General features: G+C 47.7%; 1 protein-coding gene across 1 annotated transcript in view; it reads right to left on the minus strand.

Annotated features, from left to right (window-relative positions):
* col7a1l (collagen type VII alpha 1-like) overlaps positions 1 to 12,624 on the minus strand; it is a gene marked incomplete at its 5' end in the record, with an annotated part of 253,304 nt that extends 240,680 nt beyond the window's left edge. The window contains one exon of the mRNA XM_084330929.1: positions 12,555 to 12,624. Coding sequence (XP_084187055.1) covers positions 12,555 to 12,624 — 70 coding nt within the window. The remainder of the gene's footprint in view (positions 1 to 12,554) is intronic.
* Between the last annotated feature and the right edge of the window lie 2,376 nt (positions 12,625 to 15,000).

Genomic DNA, 15,000 nt, shown 5'->3' on the forward strand with positions numbered 1-15,000 from the left:
TAGTCCTAACAGTGTTTATTATTAAGTCAGTCCTAACAGTGTTTATTATTAAGAGTCAGATAGTCCTAACAGTGTTTATTATTAAGAGTCAGATAGTCCTAACAGTGTTTATCATTAAGAGGCAGATAGTCCTAACAGTGTTTATTATTAAGAGTCAGATAGTCCTAACAGTGTTTATTATTTAAGAGTCAGATAGTCCTAACAGTGTTTATTATTAAGAGGCAGATAGTCCTAACAGTGTTTATTATAAAAGAAGGAAGGAGGAAGCCGTGACTGCATCGGTGGTGAAGCAGGGCGTTGCTGAAAAGGAGGACAGTACTAGTGTACTCAGCAAAAAATACCACACTGAGAGTAATCCGTCCAAAAGAGTGTTTTTCTCCAAGTTCACCAGCAGATGGCAATGTTGTCCCACTCTACTGAGACCAAGCATCTCATGGCCAGCTCCCCGCTGTCACCACCAGATGGCACTGTTGCCCCACTCTACTGAGACCAAGAAGCATCTCATGGGCAGCCCTGACTGTCACTCAGCCTCCGCTTGCTTGAGTCCGCTACGACGAGAGAATGAATGAATGAATGAATGAATGAATGAATGAATGAATGAATGAATGAATGAATGAATGAATGAATGAATGAATGAATGAATGAATGAATGAATGAATGAATGAATGAAAACTTTATTTAACAGATTGCAGAATGGGTACAATTAATACAGTACGCCTCAATACACACAATTGTTAAGGGGATGCATTGCAGACGCTTATGAATCTTCAATGGGACACAAGTGAGGCGTAGAGAGACTATCAATATTCCGTGCAATAAAACTTTAGCGCGAGCGACGAGGAACGCTTAGAATAATAAGGTAAACACACCTAACAGCAGGGTCAGCCGCCTCGCTCAGTCCAACAAACAAACGGTTGGGAAGGAGCGAGTGCGTTTTCCGGTGCACGTCGACGCACGTTACTCTCAGTACGGCCCGTACGGACACACACACACACACATGTGACACACACGCACGCACACACGCGCACGCACACACAGACACACACACATTATGAATTGAAAATGGGGGACCCTGATGTAAACAAGACGAAAGTCTTTCTCTGGTCTGACTGCAACCCCTTAACAATTGTGTGTATTGAGCCGTACTGTATTGTACCCATTCTGCAATCTGTTAATTAATCATTTCAATAATTGTATTTCAATCAATCAATCAATCAATCAATCACACGCACACACACATGCACGCACAAATACAAACACACACACACATAAAACATCTAGCCCCGTATATTACTGTATATTTTGGGCTGTATATTTTAGAATGTATATCCTTGACTGTATTTTTATTCTTATTTGTGATTTGTGATTTTTGACTATACCTACTACCTAAATGTTTACCATGAGCGATCTGTGGTGCTGAATTTCCCTCGGGATCAATTAAGTACTTCTATTCTATTCTACTCTATTCTGAGCTCTGGCACGAGGCGCATCCTCCAGGCCAATACGACAGCATTACATAAAAGCAATAAACCACGGCGGTGACAGCATTGATTAGGCCGGTGAATAAAAGATGGGCGCCGCTGATTGTCCTGTAAGTGATAACTCAGCGTATCTTCCTCTCCTCTATTTCATTCCCTCGCTTTCCTCTCCTCTATTATCCCTCCGTCGCCCCTTTGGCCGCGGGCCCAGAATCCAGCGGGGGTGACATATGTCCCCGGGCTCTGTGCAACCTAACATTACGCCCCCCCCCCGCCAACCCCCTCATACATCTCCCGACCGCGCGGGCGAGGAAACTAAATATGGCAGGGGATAGCGCTTCGGAAACGGGGGCGCGGGCGATCTCGCTATGCGGTTACCTAGGCGCCCGTGTAATGGGCAAAACAGGTGACTTCCACAGGTCAGAGGGGATGGTATAATGCGAGTCCAGAGATTTCCCATCTCTCACGTCAGGCTTCGTGGACAAGCCAGCCAACCTTGCATACGCTCCAAACAGCCTGTTCTAGTGGTGCAAATTGGGAGACATTTTCTCCACGAAGGACATGTCGGAGAGGCCAACGTGCCAACATCCACCGGTGCTTTGGGGGTAGGATTGTGCGTCCATGCGTGTAATGTAGCTTGGTGGGGATATTATGGTACCGACTCCGTCAAGGTGAGGAGGCGTCGATGTTTTCAGTAGTTGCCATACAAATGAGCAAAAGGTGAAAGGAAATGACTAACGTTCCGATTGGCTTGGCACCCGCATTACTTGTTGACCCGCCTTTTTCAGGTTTGGTTGAGGCGTAGTCAGTCAAGAAAGGAGCGATGGTTCAATTAGAGGAACGTTATGATGATAAGTGCGCTCACCGACTTCTCCAGAGTCAGACGAGAAGATAGACACCAATTTCTCTCTCTGTGTGTGTTCAGTAGAAAGCTATCCGGCAGCAAGCTAGCCTAGCTTAGCACAAATGAATATAAGCCGATACGGACCACTAGCCTAGCTTAAGGGCTAGTGATCCGCATCCGCTTCCATTCGTAAAAACGGGACATCGCTAGTGTTAGTTTATTCAGCAACAAAACACAGAGTAACTGCAGTAGGGCTCAGACAACAGCTGTGGACATTCATAACAATAATTAACTTGCCGTGAACATCTTCCGGTTGCAAATGAGCTGCAAGGTGCAAAGCTTGGCCTCTGTCTATTTCTGCACATAGCTAATTCTGCCCGACGATCTCACTTATATCCTTCTCCGCCAATCACATTCCTCTCCTGAACAGCATCTCACATGTGATTGGCTGATTGACCTTTCGGTGAAATCCAATAACACCCAAGGTTCTGTATCTAGGCAGGGGATAGACTTGACGGGCAGCCAGACATACATGCTGCTGTACATGAGTCCAGCAGATGTTAAAACGCCGCTGACCGGCCCAGAGAGGAGGGATGGACTGAAGTGACAGGGAGGTCTGTGCAGGTGTGGAGACATGATGTCCACCAGGTGCGTGTAGCATCCAGAGGCGGCCTTAGCTACATTTCACCCGTTTCAACTGAAACAGGCACCACTCGCTAGCGGGGGCCCAGGATTGTCGAAATGGTCAAATGGTAAATGGTTGCTTTTATTATTTTTTTTAATATAATTTTTTTGGCATTTTTATTGCTTTATTGGATAGACAGAGAGGAAGGCAGTGTTAATTTTGTCAACTAAAATGATGACGAAAGATGTTCGTCAACGAAGGTTTTTTTCATGACGACAACGAGACGTGACGTCACATTATTGAAGACCATGTGACGCTAACGAGACTAAATAGTTTATTAAATATCGTTGACCACAACAGAGGACACAAACATTTTATTTACAAAAACCAGGACGAAATTGCTCCAGGAGGAGCGGGAATCGAACCGGGAACCTTCCGATTACCAGACGACCGCTCTACCTCCTGAGCCACAACTGTCGCCCCTACACCGTGTAGCCATTATGTGGCCTTAGCTAGTATATAGCCCCACTCTCTAGCAGGGCCCCGGATTGTCAAAGCGAACGCACCCTGGATTGATGAAGCAAATGCGCGGCACTGTGCCGACGTGGATAACTGATGCGTGGAGGAAAACGCTTGAAAGGCGTTAATATAAGATGAGGGCCCGTATTTGAAACGTTAACCCTTTCACTGCCACATTACAGAAGGTTAACCCTTTACTATCACACTACTGATATGTGTGGGTCTATGTTTGTGCCCTGATCAGGCGCTCCTAATGTGATTCGTCATGTCTAGTTGTAGTTCTCTGTCCTGGTGTTGTAGTCCCTATCGTTCTTTCCCCAGCTGTACCCACTTACAATTAACCCAGGTGTGTCTTGTCTCGTCATCCCCTCATGTATAAGTATTCTGTCTTCCCCTTTGTCTGGTGCTGATCCTGTCTGTGTAGTATGTGTTCTTGTCTGTCGTTACTTTAGTTTATTCTTCATTTCATTCACGGTAATTATTTCATTAAATATTTATTATAAAACTACTTTGACTGCCGTCTCCTTTGTTGTGTTGCATTGACTCGACATCGAGCTTAAAGAATGTCAATGACAACGTAACACGGGGGCTCGTGCCAAACTGGTTTGAGCAAACAATTTGGTGGTGGCCGCTGGGCTTGACCCACACTGTGAAGTATGGTTGGCAGTGTCGTGTGTGTGGCCCATATTTTAGACCCCCTTGGCAAATGATTCTCCAACAGGGAGCGTTCTCAACCAGCTAGGGCAGTTGGACCATTTTTTATGGTGCCTTCCGTCGCCTGGGGACACACCATATGCGGTCGGGATTTTAGAAAAATCCTGTCAGGCTCCTCCTAGGCTGGCGTGTGTCTAGCTTTTAGTTACATAGGGGGCATTATAGTGAGGGATGAGAACGTTTGGGGATGGGCTTAGGTTTTCTTTTGACACACGACAGTTGTTAATTGGCGAATACTTTTAGGTGTGGAGGCGTTAGGCGGTCATACCAGTGCTCTTCTATATTTTTTATGTATAGTGACAGGTCTGACCTGACCTGGGAGTGTGACAAGCGGGTAGTATTGGTGGAGGCTCTGACCGCCCAGGAGGTGCTGCAGTGCTCTGTTGGCGAGGAGGAGTTAGACCTAGTCTCTGTTAGCTCACTAGTGCTGCGGAAATTAGAACTAGAGTATAAGTTCGAACAGTTAAAACATGCGGAGGCGGAACGGAATCGCGCGCATGAGTTGGAGCGTGTCGACCGTGACCAAGCCGAAGCGGAACGCACTCGCATGCACAAGCTTGAACTTAGGAGGCTTGGGGTAGAGGCGCGGGCGGCACATCCTGAGGAACCAAGGTTCGATGTCACTAAGTACCTGCGTCTAGTACCACCGTTTCTAGAAAAGGATGTGGATAAATATTTTTCCATGTTCGAGAATGTAGCCACGACACTGAGGTGGCCGGTTTACCACTGGACGTTGCTGCTCCAGAGTGCACTTACCGGCAAAGCATAACATGTTTATGCGTCGCTATGCCAAAATACCCAGGACTACGCTATGGTCAAGGCTGCAATTCTCAGGGCATATGAGCTGGTACCAGAGGCATACAGGCAGCGGTTCCGTGCTCTGAGGAAGAACAGCTTGCAGACCTATGTGGAGTTTGCATATGAAAAGGAATAGTTGTTTGATCGGTGGTGCGCGTCGGAGAGAGTGGACACCCTGGCAAAAATGCGGGAGCTCATTCTTTTGGAGAAATTTAAGTCATATTGTTTGCCCGAGAATGTGGCGATGTACATCAATGAACGGAAGGTTGCTGAGTGCTCGGTGGCTGCGGGCCTTGCGGATGAGTTTGTTTTAACACACAGGGTGCTGTTTGTCAAGCCTGACTGCCCTAGTGGGGAGGACAGACCTGGGTGGAGCTCCGGTGGCCAACCGGTAGCCTCTGGCAGTAGCAAGCAGTTAAAACAGGCGGACGCAGGTGGAGTTAGTGAGCGAGGAATGGGGGGGGACACTCGCGTGTGTTTTCACTGTGGGAAGAAAGGGCACATAAAGGACAATTGTTATGCTCTCCTTCACAGGGTTAACAGTCCTACCACGCAAATGCCACAAATATCGTTGGTTGCGACGCCCACTGCTATGGGTAAAGGCATGGCAACCTATTTACCTTTTATTAGCAGAGGGTTGGTATCATTTAGCAAAGGTGGTAGGAAAGTTCCTGTAACTATCTTACGAGACACTGCTGCGTCTCAATCAGTTATCCGTAGGAATGTGTTACCCTTTGATAACAGATCAAAGGCACATGCTGGGATAAGGGTCAGAGCTTTTGGTAGACATGTTATGAGAATGCCGCTACACAATATTCATTTAGAGTCGGATCTGGTGTCGGGGCCGCTCGTAATCGGGGTGGATAGCCGTTTTCCGATCGAGGGAGTGTCATTGATCCTCGGTAACGACCTGGCAGGGGGTAAGATGTTAATAAAATCAGATGTCATTTGCGTTTTCAGCGGGGCCTGTTGTGGCGGACGTTCTGGCGAATGTGCATACGGGAGTTGTTCCATCAGATGCACTTACGGCGGCCATGACGGGTAGTGCTGGGGGGAATTTATTTGACATAGGTGTATCGGTCAGTGATGCGGTGCCTGATGGTACTGACCCTGCTTTGCCCATTGATGACATGGGACGTGTACCTATGCCCAATATGCCGGTGTCAGCCTTGGTGGTGGCTCCACCTGGAGTTGACAGTGATAATGACAGTCTTTGTTTTTCAGAAGAGGGGGAGCTGGAGAATGAGGTCATTGTTCCATCCGGGGCAGACTGGGGAGCTTTGAGTGGTTGGTTGGCCTTGACCATCGTCTTGGCCGTTTTTCACACCCGGGCCAGCTGGGACTGTCCTTGTGGTTTGGTTTGGGTGCCACAGTCAGACCCGGCTAGACCATCTCTGGCCCCGGTCGACTGGACATAGTTTCTCTCTGGACCCTGTTGGTATTTTTGGTTCAATGGCAAGGTTATGCATAATGCGTATTGAGAGAAGGTATTCAGAATGTGCGTGCACAAAAACATTTAAGAATTCTGATTGATACCTCATTATTATACCTTATTATTTAAGTGTATGGGGGATAGAGGACGTTTGGGGATGCAGATGCAGTAACCTGTGGGCCACGCTACCTAGAATGTGTCTACTTTTCTTTTGTGGTGTTATATTCTGTTGGTCCAGCTGGTTAAAAACATTGTTCTGTCTTCTAGGAGTCGGGAGTGACGAGGAGTGAGGCTGCTCATTGTTTCTCGACCACTGTTTTCCCCTGCTGATGCTGTGCCCTGTAATTAGGGTGGGCTGTGCGGTCACACGGGATGTGTTGGGAGTTATGGCCGTCTATATAGGGGCTGTTGGTACAGTTAGTGCTATTATTAGCGTTGATATTAGTATCATTGTCCCCTGATTTATTTATATATGTATATTTTTTTGTGTTTGGTTGCTTCTCTGTTTATGTCCACTTCCCCATTACGACTTGGGGTTGTGGCTATACATTTGAGGGGGGGGGGGGGGGGTGTTATGTGTGGGTCTATGTTTGTGCGCTGATCAGGCGCTCCTAATGTGATTCGTCATGTCTAGTTGTAGTTCTCTGTCCTGGTGTTGTAGTCCCTATCGTTCTTTCCCCAGCTGTACCCACTTACTGTACAATTAACCCAGGTGTGTCTTGTCTCGTCATCCCCTCATGTATAAGTATTCTGTCTTCCCCTTTGTCTGGTGCTGATCCTGTCTGTGTAGTATGTGTTCTTGTCTGTCATTACTTTAGTTTATTCTTCATTTCATTCACGGTAATTATTTCATTACATATTTATTATAAAACTACTTTGACTGCCGTCTACTTTGTTGTGTTGCATTGACTCGACATCGAGCTTAAAGAATGTCAATGACAACGTAACAAGTGTGGTAGTGAAAGGGTTAACCTGCTGCCGTGTGGCAGTGAAAGGGTTAACCTTCTGTGGATTGTCGCAGTGAAAGGGTTAACCGTTTGGTAGTGCGGCAGTGAAAGGGTTAAGGCTGCCTCCGCGCGTAGCGACTGAACACATCCACATGTCAGCTTCTTCTTCTTCTTCTTCTTCTTCTTCTTCTTCTTCTTCTTCTTCTTCTTCTTCTTCTTCTTCTTCTTCTTCTTCTTCTTCTTCTTCTTCTTCTTCTTCTTCTTCTTCTTCTTCTTCTTCTTCTTCTTCTTCTTCTTCTTCTTCTTCTTCTTTTAACCCTTAGCGTGACGTTCTGTTTCCGCTCCTCGGCCAGGAGAAGTGGCTGCGCTGCGCTGCCACAGCAGACAGTCCTCTCTCCCCCTGTCCCCCTGTCCTCTCTCCCCCTGTCCTTTCTCCCCCTCTCCTATCTCCCCCTCTCCTATCTCCCCCTGTCCTCTCTCCCCCTGTCCTCTCTCCCTCTGTCCTCTCTCCCCCTGTCCCCTCTCCCCCTGTCCTCTCTCCCTCTGTCCTCTCTCCCTCTGTCCCCTCTCCCCCTCTCCTCTCTCCCTCTGTCCTCTCTCCCCGAGTCCTCTCTCCCCCTGTCCTCTCTCCCCGAGTCCTCTCTCCCCCTGTCCTCTCTCCCCCTGTCCTCTCTCCCCCTGTCCCATCTCCCCCTCTCCTCTCTCCCCCTCTCCCCTCTCCCCCTGTCCTCTCTCCCCCTATCCTCTCTCCCCCTGTCCTCTCTCCCCTCTCCTCTCTCCCCCTGTCCTCTCTCCCCCTATCCTCTCTCCCCCTGTCCTCTCTCCCCCTCTCCTCTCTCCTCTGTCCTCTCTCCCCCTCTCCTCTCTCCCCGTCCTCTCTCCCCCTGTCCTCTCTCCCCCTCTCCTCTCTCCCCCTGTCCTCTCTCCCCCTGTCCTCTCTCCCCCTGTCCTCTCTCCTCTCTCCCCCTCTCCTCTCTCCCCCTGTCCTCTCTCCCCCTGTCCTCTCTCCTCTCTCCCCCTCTCCTCTCTCCCCGTCCTCTCTCCCGTCCTCTCTCCCCCTGTCCTCTCTCCCCCTCTCCTCTCTCCCCCTGTCCTCTCTCCCCCTGTCCTCTCTCCTCTCTCCCCCTCTCCTCTCTCCCACTGTCCTCTCTCTAGTGGTCGACAGTGTCAGACTGTGGTTGTACTGGGCAGCTCCTAGTGGTCGACAGTGTCAGGCTGGTTGTACTGGGCAGCTCCTAGTGGTCGACAGTGTCAGACTGTGGTTGTACTGGACAGCTCCTAGTGGTCGACAGTGTCAGGCTGGTTGTACTGGGCAGCTCCTAGTGGTCAACAGTGTCAGACTGTGGTTGTACTGGGCAGCTCCTAGTGGTCAACAGTGTCAGACTGTGGTTGTACTGGGCAGCTCCTAGTGGTCAACAGTGTCAGACTGTGGTTGTACTGGGCAGCTCTTAGTGGTGAACAGTGTCAGACTGTGGTTGTACTGGGCAGCTCCTAGTGGTCAACAGTGTCAGACTGTGGGTGTACTGGGCAGCTCCTAGTGGTCAACAGTGTCAGACTGTGGTTGTACTGGGCAGCTCCTAGTGGTCAACGGTGTCAGACTGTGGTTGTACTGGACAGCTCCTAGTGGTCAACAGTGTCAGACTGTGGTTGTACTGGACAGCTCCTAGTGGTCAACAGTGTCAGACTGTGGTTGTACTGGGCAGCTCCTAGTGGTCAACGGTGTCAGACTGTGGTTGTAGTGGACAGCTCCTAGTGGTCAACAGTGTCAGACAGGTGCCCTGTGGGATTGTGGGTAACTATGTGCTTGTCAAGCTGGACGTGGCTGAATATGTATTATTATTTTTTATTTCTTTATTTTGCACCATTTCAGCAAAACAGTAAAGAATCTAAACATTGACCATGACAGAAAGTGTATATAAAGGTGCTGAGTAGAGACAAGAGACCCAGATATACGGGGCCTCAACTCATTAAATCATCGGGGGGGGGGGGGGGACACAAAAACAAAAGTCAAGTGAAGTAAGTTCATAAAAAATTTTCATAATATTAAGATAATAATAAGATAATAATAATAATAATAACAATAATAATCAAAGTAATAATAACAATGTATGTATGTTGTATTTACATTTACATTTACATTTAGTCATTTAGCTGACGCTTTTATCCAAAGCGACTTACAAGTTCTGTACGACAAGCCATCAGGAAGGGTACAACTCTATCAGCTGAGTAACAATGTTCGTCAAAGTGTTGAGTGCTACAGTGTAGGTTAGTTTATTAGGACAAGTGCATGACAGTAAGGTTAGTTAGGGTTAGATAATTTTTTTTTTTTTTTTTTTATTCAGATAATGGTTGAAGAAGTGCGTCTTTAGTAGACGGCGAAAGATTGGACGTGTTTCGGCTGTCCTAACTGGGGTGGGTAGTTCATTCCACCATTGTGGGGCAAGGACTGAGAATAGGCGACTTCTCTTTGATGACCCTCCCGGAGCTTGGATAGGAGTAGGTCTGAGGCGGCCAGAAGAAGCAGAGCGTAGGGGTCTTGAGGGTGTGTAGTTAGAGACCATTGACCGGAGGTAGGCGGGAGCAGTTCCCTTTGCTGCACGGTATGCTAGGTCGAGGGCCTTGAAGCGGATTCGTGCAGCAATGGGGAGCCAGTGCAGGTCCCTAAGAAGTGGGGTGACATGGGCCGACTTCGGTAGGTTTGAGATCAGGCGGGCCGCTGCGTTCTGAATGAGTTGAAGAGGCTTAGTGGCAGTGGCCGGGAGGCCAGCGAGCAGTGCGTTGCAGTAGTCGAGGCGGGAGATGACTGTTGATTGGATGAGGAGTTGGGTGGATTATTTTGTCAGGAAGGGGCGGATCCTTCTGACGTTGCTCAGGAGGAATCGGCAGGTTCTGGTTGTCGCTGCGATGTGAGCAGAGAAGTTCAACTGGTCGTCGAGGACAACACCAAGGTTCTTGGCGGTCGGGGACGCGGTCACAGCTGCATTCTCGACTGTGATGGAAAGGTCGGTCAGGGGGGAGGATTTGGCCGGCAGGTGGAGCAATTCTGTTTTGCTTAGGTTCAGTTTGAGGTGGTTGGTCGTCATCCAGGCGGAGATGTCGGACAGACAGGCCGAGATCCGCTCAGAGACGTGGATATCTGAGGGAGGGAAGGAGAGGAAGAGTTGAGTATCGTCGGCATAACAGTGGTAGGAGAAGCCATGAGACGTGATAATGTTACCCAGTGATTTAGTGTAGAGGGAGAAGAGAAGGGGTCCTAAAACCGAGCCCTGGGGGACACCCGTCCGCAGGGGGCGGGTGGCCGACAGGGTCCCTCTCCATGACACTTGGTAGGAGCGGTCATTGAGGTATGATGACAACCATGTCAGCGCAGAGCCAGCCACTCCCATTCCTGCGAGGGCCGCGAGGAGGATCTGGTGGTTGACTGTGTCGAAGGCTGCAGATAGATCTAGGAGAATCAGGACAGAGGAGAGGCCTTTCGCTTTTGCTAAGTGAAGTGCCTCTGTGACCGCAATGAGGGCTGTCTCTGTGGAGTGACCAGTTCTGAAGCCTGACTGATTAGGGTCTAGGAGGTCATTCTGTAAGAGATAAGCAGTATCTCCACTATGGGTTTGATTCAGACTGGTGGTAGTAGAAGATGTATTTGTTATTGTCAATGAATGTACACTAGGCAATTGAAATAGGTATTTTCACATATCCCTCCTAGTTACACTTACACACAGTCCTCATATCCCTCCTAGTTACACATACACACAGTCCTCATATCCCTCCTAGTTACACTTACACACAGTCCTCATATCCCTCATAGTTACACATACACACAGTCCTCATATCCCTCCTAGTTACACACAGTCCTCATATCCCTCCTAGTTACACATACACACAGTCCTCATATCCCTCCTAGTTACACACAGTCCTCATATCCCTCCTAGTTACACACAGTCCTCATATCCCTCCTAGTTACACACAGTCCTCATATCCCTCCTAGTTACACACAGTCCTCATATCCCTCCTAGTTACACACGGACTCACGGCTAGAATGAACATGTTTCAACAAATGTGCATTGTTTCTATTAATTTAAGGTTGTGCCATTATTGCTATACAAATGTAATAATTGTGAATGATTAACTGTAATGAGTTGAATGTGTTGTTTCAAGCTTCCTTGACTTCCAGGGACAACGATGTAAATAAGTCATTGCGCCTTTTTTGTTTCTATCCTTGACAAAAGCAAATATGTGATGTAAGGATCTGTATATGTTTTTACTGTCTAAAATAAATCAAATCAAATCAAATCAAATCAAAACACATACACACAGTCCTCATATCCCTCTTTGTTACACACAGTCATCATATCCCTCCTAGTTACACATACACACAGTCATCATATCCCTCCTAGTTACACATACACACAGTCCTCATATCCCTCATAGTTACACATACACACCGTCCTAATATCCCTCCTAGTTACACATACACACAGTCCTCATATCCCTCCTACAGTAGTTACATACAGTCCTCATATCCCTCCTAGTTACACACAGTCCTCATATCCCTCCTAGTTACACACAGTCCTCATATCCCTCCTAGTTACACACAGTCCTCATATCCCTCCTAGTTACACACAGTCCTCATATCCCTCCTAGTTACACACAGTCCTCATATCCCTCCTAGTTACACACAGTCCTCATATCCCTCCTAGTTACACACAGTCCTCATATCCCTCCTAGTTACCAGGGGTGTAAAAAGTACCCAGAAATTATAGTGAAGTGAATGTATGGGTACCGTCTCAAAATCGTACTCAAGTAAAAGTCAGAGTATCTGGCTAAAAACGCACTTGAGTAAAAGTTAAAAAATTTTCTACTTTTTAACACACTTAAGTACAAAAAAGTCAAAGTCTAAAACGGTATATTCTTCTGATAGCAGGTGTTTAATCAAAGATCCCCGCTTTCTAGTCTTTGCACAAGGACCAATCAGCATGGGTATGGGCGGGTTCATTTTCCATTGATGGTGATTTTGCCCCTGTGTGTGTGTGTGTGTGTGTGTGTGTGTGTGCGTGTGCGCGCGCGCGTGTGTGTGTGTGTGTGTGTGTGTGTGCGTGTGTGTGCGTGTGTGTGTGTGTGTGTGTGTGTGTGTGTGTGTGTGTGTGTGTGTGTGTGTGTGTGTGTGTGTGTGTGTGTGTGTGTGTGTGTGTGTGTGTACCTTCAGCCTGTGTGGTGAGCGTCCAGTGGGACAGAGACAGCAGGAAGAGCCACACACAGGAGGGCCCCATGCTCTTCTCTTCCTCTTCCTCCTCCTTCTAAACTCCACTGCTCCTCCTCTCCTCTCCTCTCCTTCTCCTCCTGCTCCTGGTCTTCCTCTGTTCTCCTACGTCAGCGTCACTCCTCAGCTCCTCACTCGGCGTTCATTAATTCCTCTTCTCTCTTGTCTGCAGATCAGGGGGAGAAACACAAATGAATACGAATGATCAGGACAACACACATTGGTTTAGTCGTCTAACATTAACGACATTATCTGAAAGGAACATTTCTCTACATGGCAAATAGTATTGCATAATAGCATTCCTCCTAGCTTGTGCAAACAGTAGATAGATCAACCAGTATAATATAGGTCAGTAAGTAGATAGATCAACCAGTATAATATAGGTCAGTAAGTAGATAGATCAACCAGTATAATATAGGTGAGTCAGTAGATAGATCAACCAGTATAATATAGGTGAGTCAGTAGATAGATCAACCAGTATAATGAAGGTCAGTCAGTCAGTCAGTAGATAGATCAACCAGTATAATATAGGTGAGTCAGTAGATAGATCAACCAGTATAATATAGGTGAGTCAGTAGATAGATCAACCAGTATAATGAAGGTCAGTCAGTCAGTCAGTAGATAGATCAACCAGTATAATATAGGTGAGTCAGTAGATAGATCAACCAGTATAATATAGGTGAGTCAGTAGATAGATCAACCAGTATAATGAAGGTCAGTCAGTCAGTCAGTAGATAGATCAACCAGTATAATATAGGTCAGTCGTAACCTCAGTCTCAGTGAGCAGCTATCAGCCTTCTAACCTCAGTCTCAGTGAGCAGCTACCAGCCTTTTAACATCAGTCTCAGTGAGCAGCTACCAGCCTTTTAACCTCAGTCTCAGTGAGCAGCTACCAGCCTTTTAACCTCAGTCTCAGTGAGCAGCTACCAGCCTTTTAACCTCTGTCTCAGTGAGCAGCTACCAGCCTTCTAATCTCTGTCTCAGTGAGCAGCTACCAGCCTTTTAACCTCTGTCTCAGTGAGCAGCTACCAGCCTTTTAACCTCTGTCTCAGTGAGCAGCTACCAGCCTTTTAACCTCTGTCTCAGTGAGCAGCTACCAGCCTTTTAAGCTCAGTCTCAGTGAGCAGCTACCAGCCTTTTAACCTCTGTCTCAGTGAGCAGCTACCAGCCTTTTAACCTCTGTCTCAGTGAGCAGCTACCAGCCTTTTAACCTCTGTCTCAGTGAGCAGCTACCAGCCTTTTAACCTCTGTCTCAGTTAGCAGCTACCAGCCTTTTAACCTCTGTCTCAGTTAGCAGCTACCAGCCTTTTAACCTCTGTCTCAGTTAGCAGCTACCAGCCTTTTAACCTCTGTCTCAGTTAGCAGCTACCAGCCTTTTAACCTCTGTCTCAGTGAGCAGCTACCAGCCTTTTCTTTTATCTACTTTTTCTCCCCATTTTTCTCCCATCCCAATTTCGTATTATCCAATTCTACCCTCCCCTGTCTCAAACGTTGTTAGACCATGCCTCCCACTGGTCGGCTGCAATGTGGACGAAGCCTTGCATCACGTGTCCCCTCCGGTACACGAGGAGGCAGCCGTCGCATCTTTTCACCTGCACAGCGCAATCTCTCAGTGGCGAGGAGTAACGCGTGGGAGGCTCACACTGCCCCCGATACTTCCTGATTCTGCTGTACAGGTGCACCAACCGACCTGTAGGAGTCGCTGTCCACAACGTCCAATCCCCACCCACCGGCTTTCCCACCCCCTAATAATGCCAATTGTATTAGTATGAATGACCATATCCCTCCTATCCCAACAAACAGGACAAATAAAACTCTTCACGTGACTTGACCAGCCAAGCCGAACCCAGCATCTCCTGCGTTAGTGGCGAGCGCCTTGCCCACTGCACCACTTAGCCGCCTGGCTACCAGCCTTTTAACCTCTGTCTCAGTGAGCAGCTACCAGCCTTTAACCTCGACTCAGTCTTTACTGTGCTCCTAGGTTTCTACAAATGCCCCATTTAGCATTCAGGGTCAGAGCCTCACTAAGGACATGGAGAAGTAAGTACTACTAGGACATGGAACAGTAAGTACTACTGTCATGCGTTCAGCGTGGCATGTCGATACAGGAGACCTGGGGTTCCATTCGGTACATTTTCATTCGGATATCTGGAGGTCAGAGGTCAATGGGCCTTTTCAAAGGGGCCAAATCTAATTTATTTGTAAGGCCTGACAACACACGTTAATGTCCCCATGGGCCGGACACGTTTTCTTTAAACAAGTCAAGAAGAAACATCACAATAAATCAAGAACAAAACAAAAACACCATAAAGTCCAAAACATTTCAAATAAATGCAACACTCCCAGACATACCCCACGCGAAGGTAAGGAAAAACTCACTAAAACC

Source organism: Notolepis coatsorum, assembly GCF_963971535.1.
Source record: "Notolepis coatsorum genome assembly, chromosome: 15".
In the NCBI taxonomy this organism is placed as follows: Eukaryota; Metazoa; Chordata; class Actinopteri; order Aulopiformes; family Paralepididae; genus Notolepis; species Notolepis coatsorum.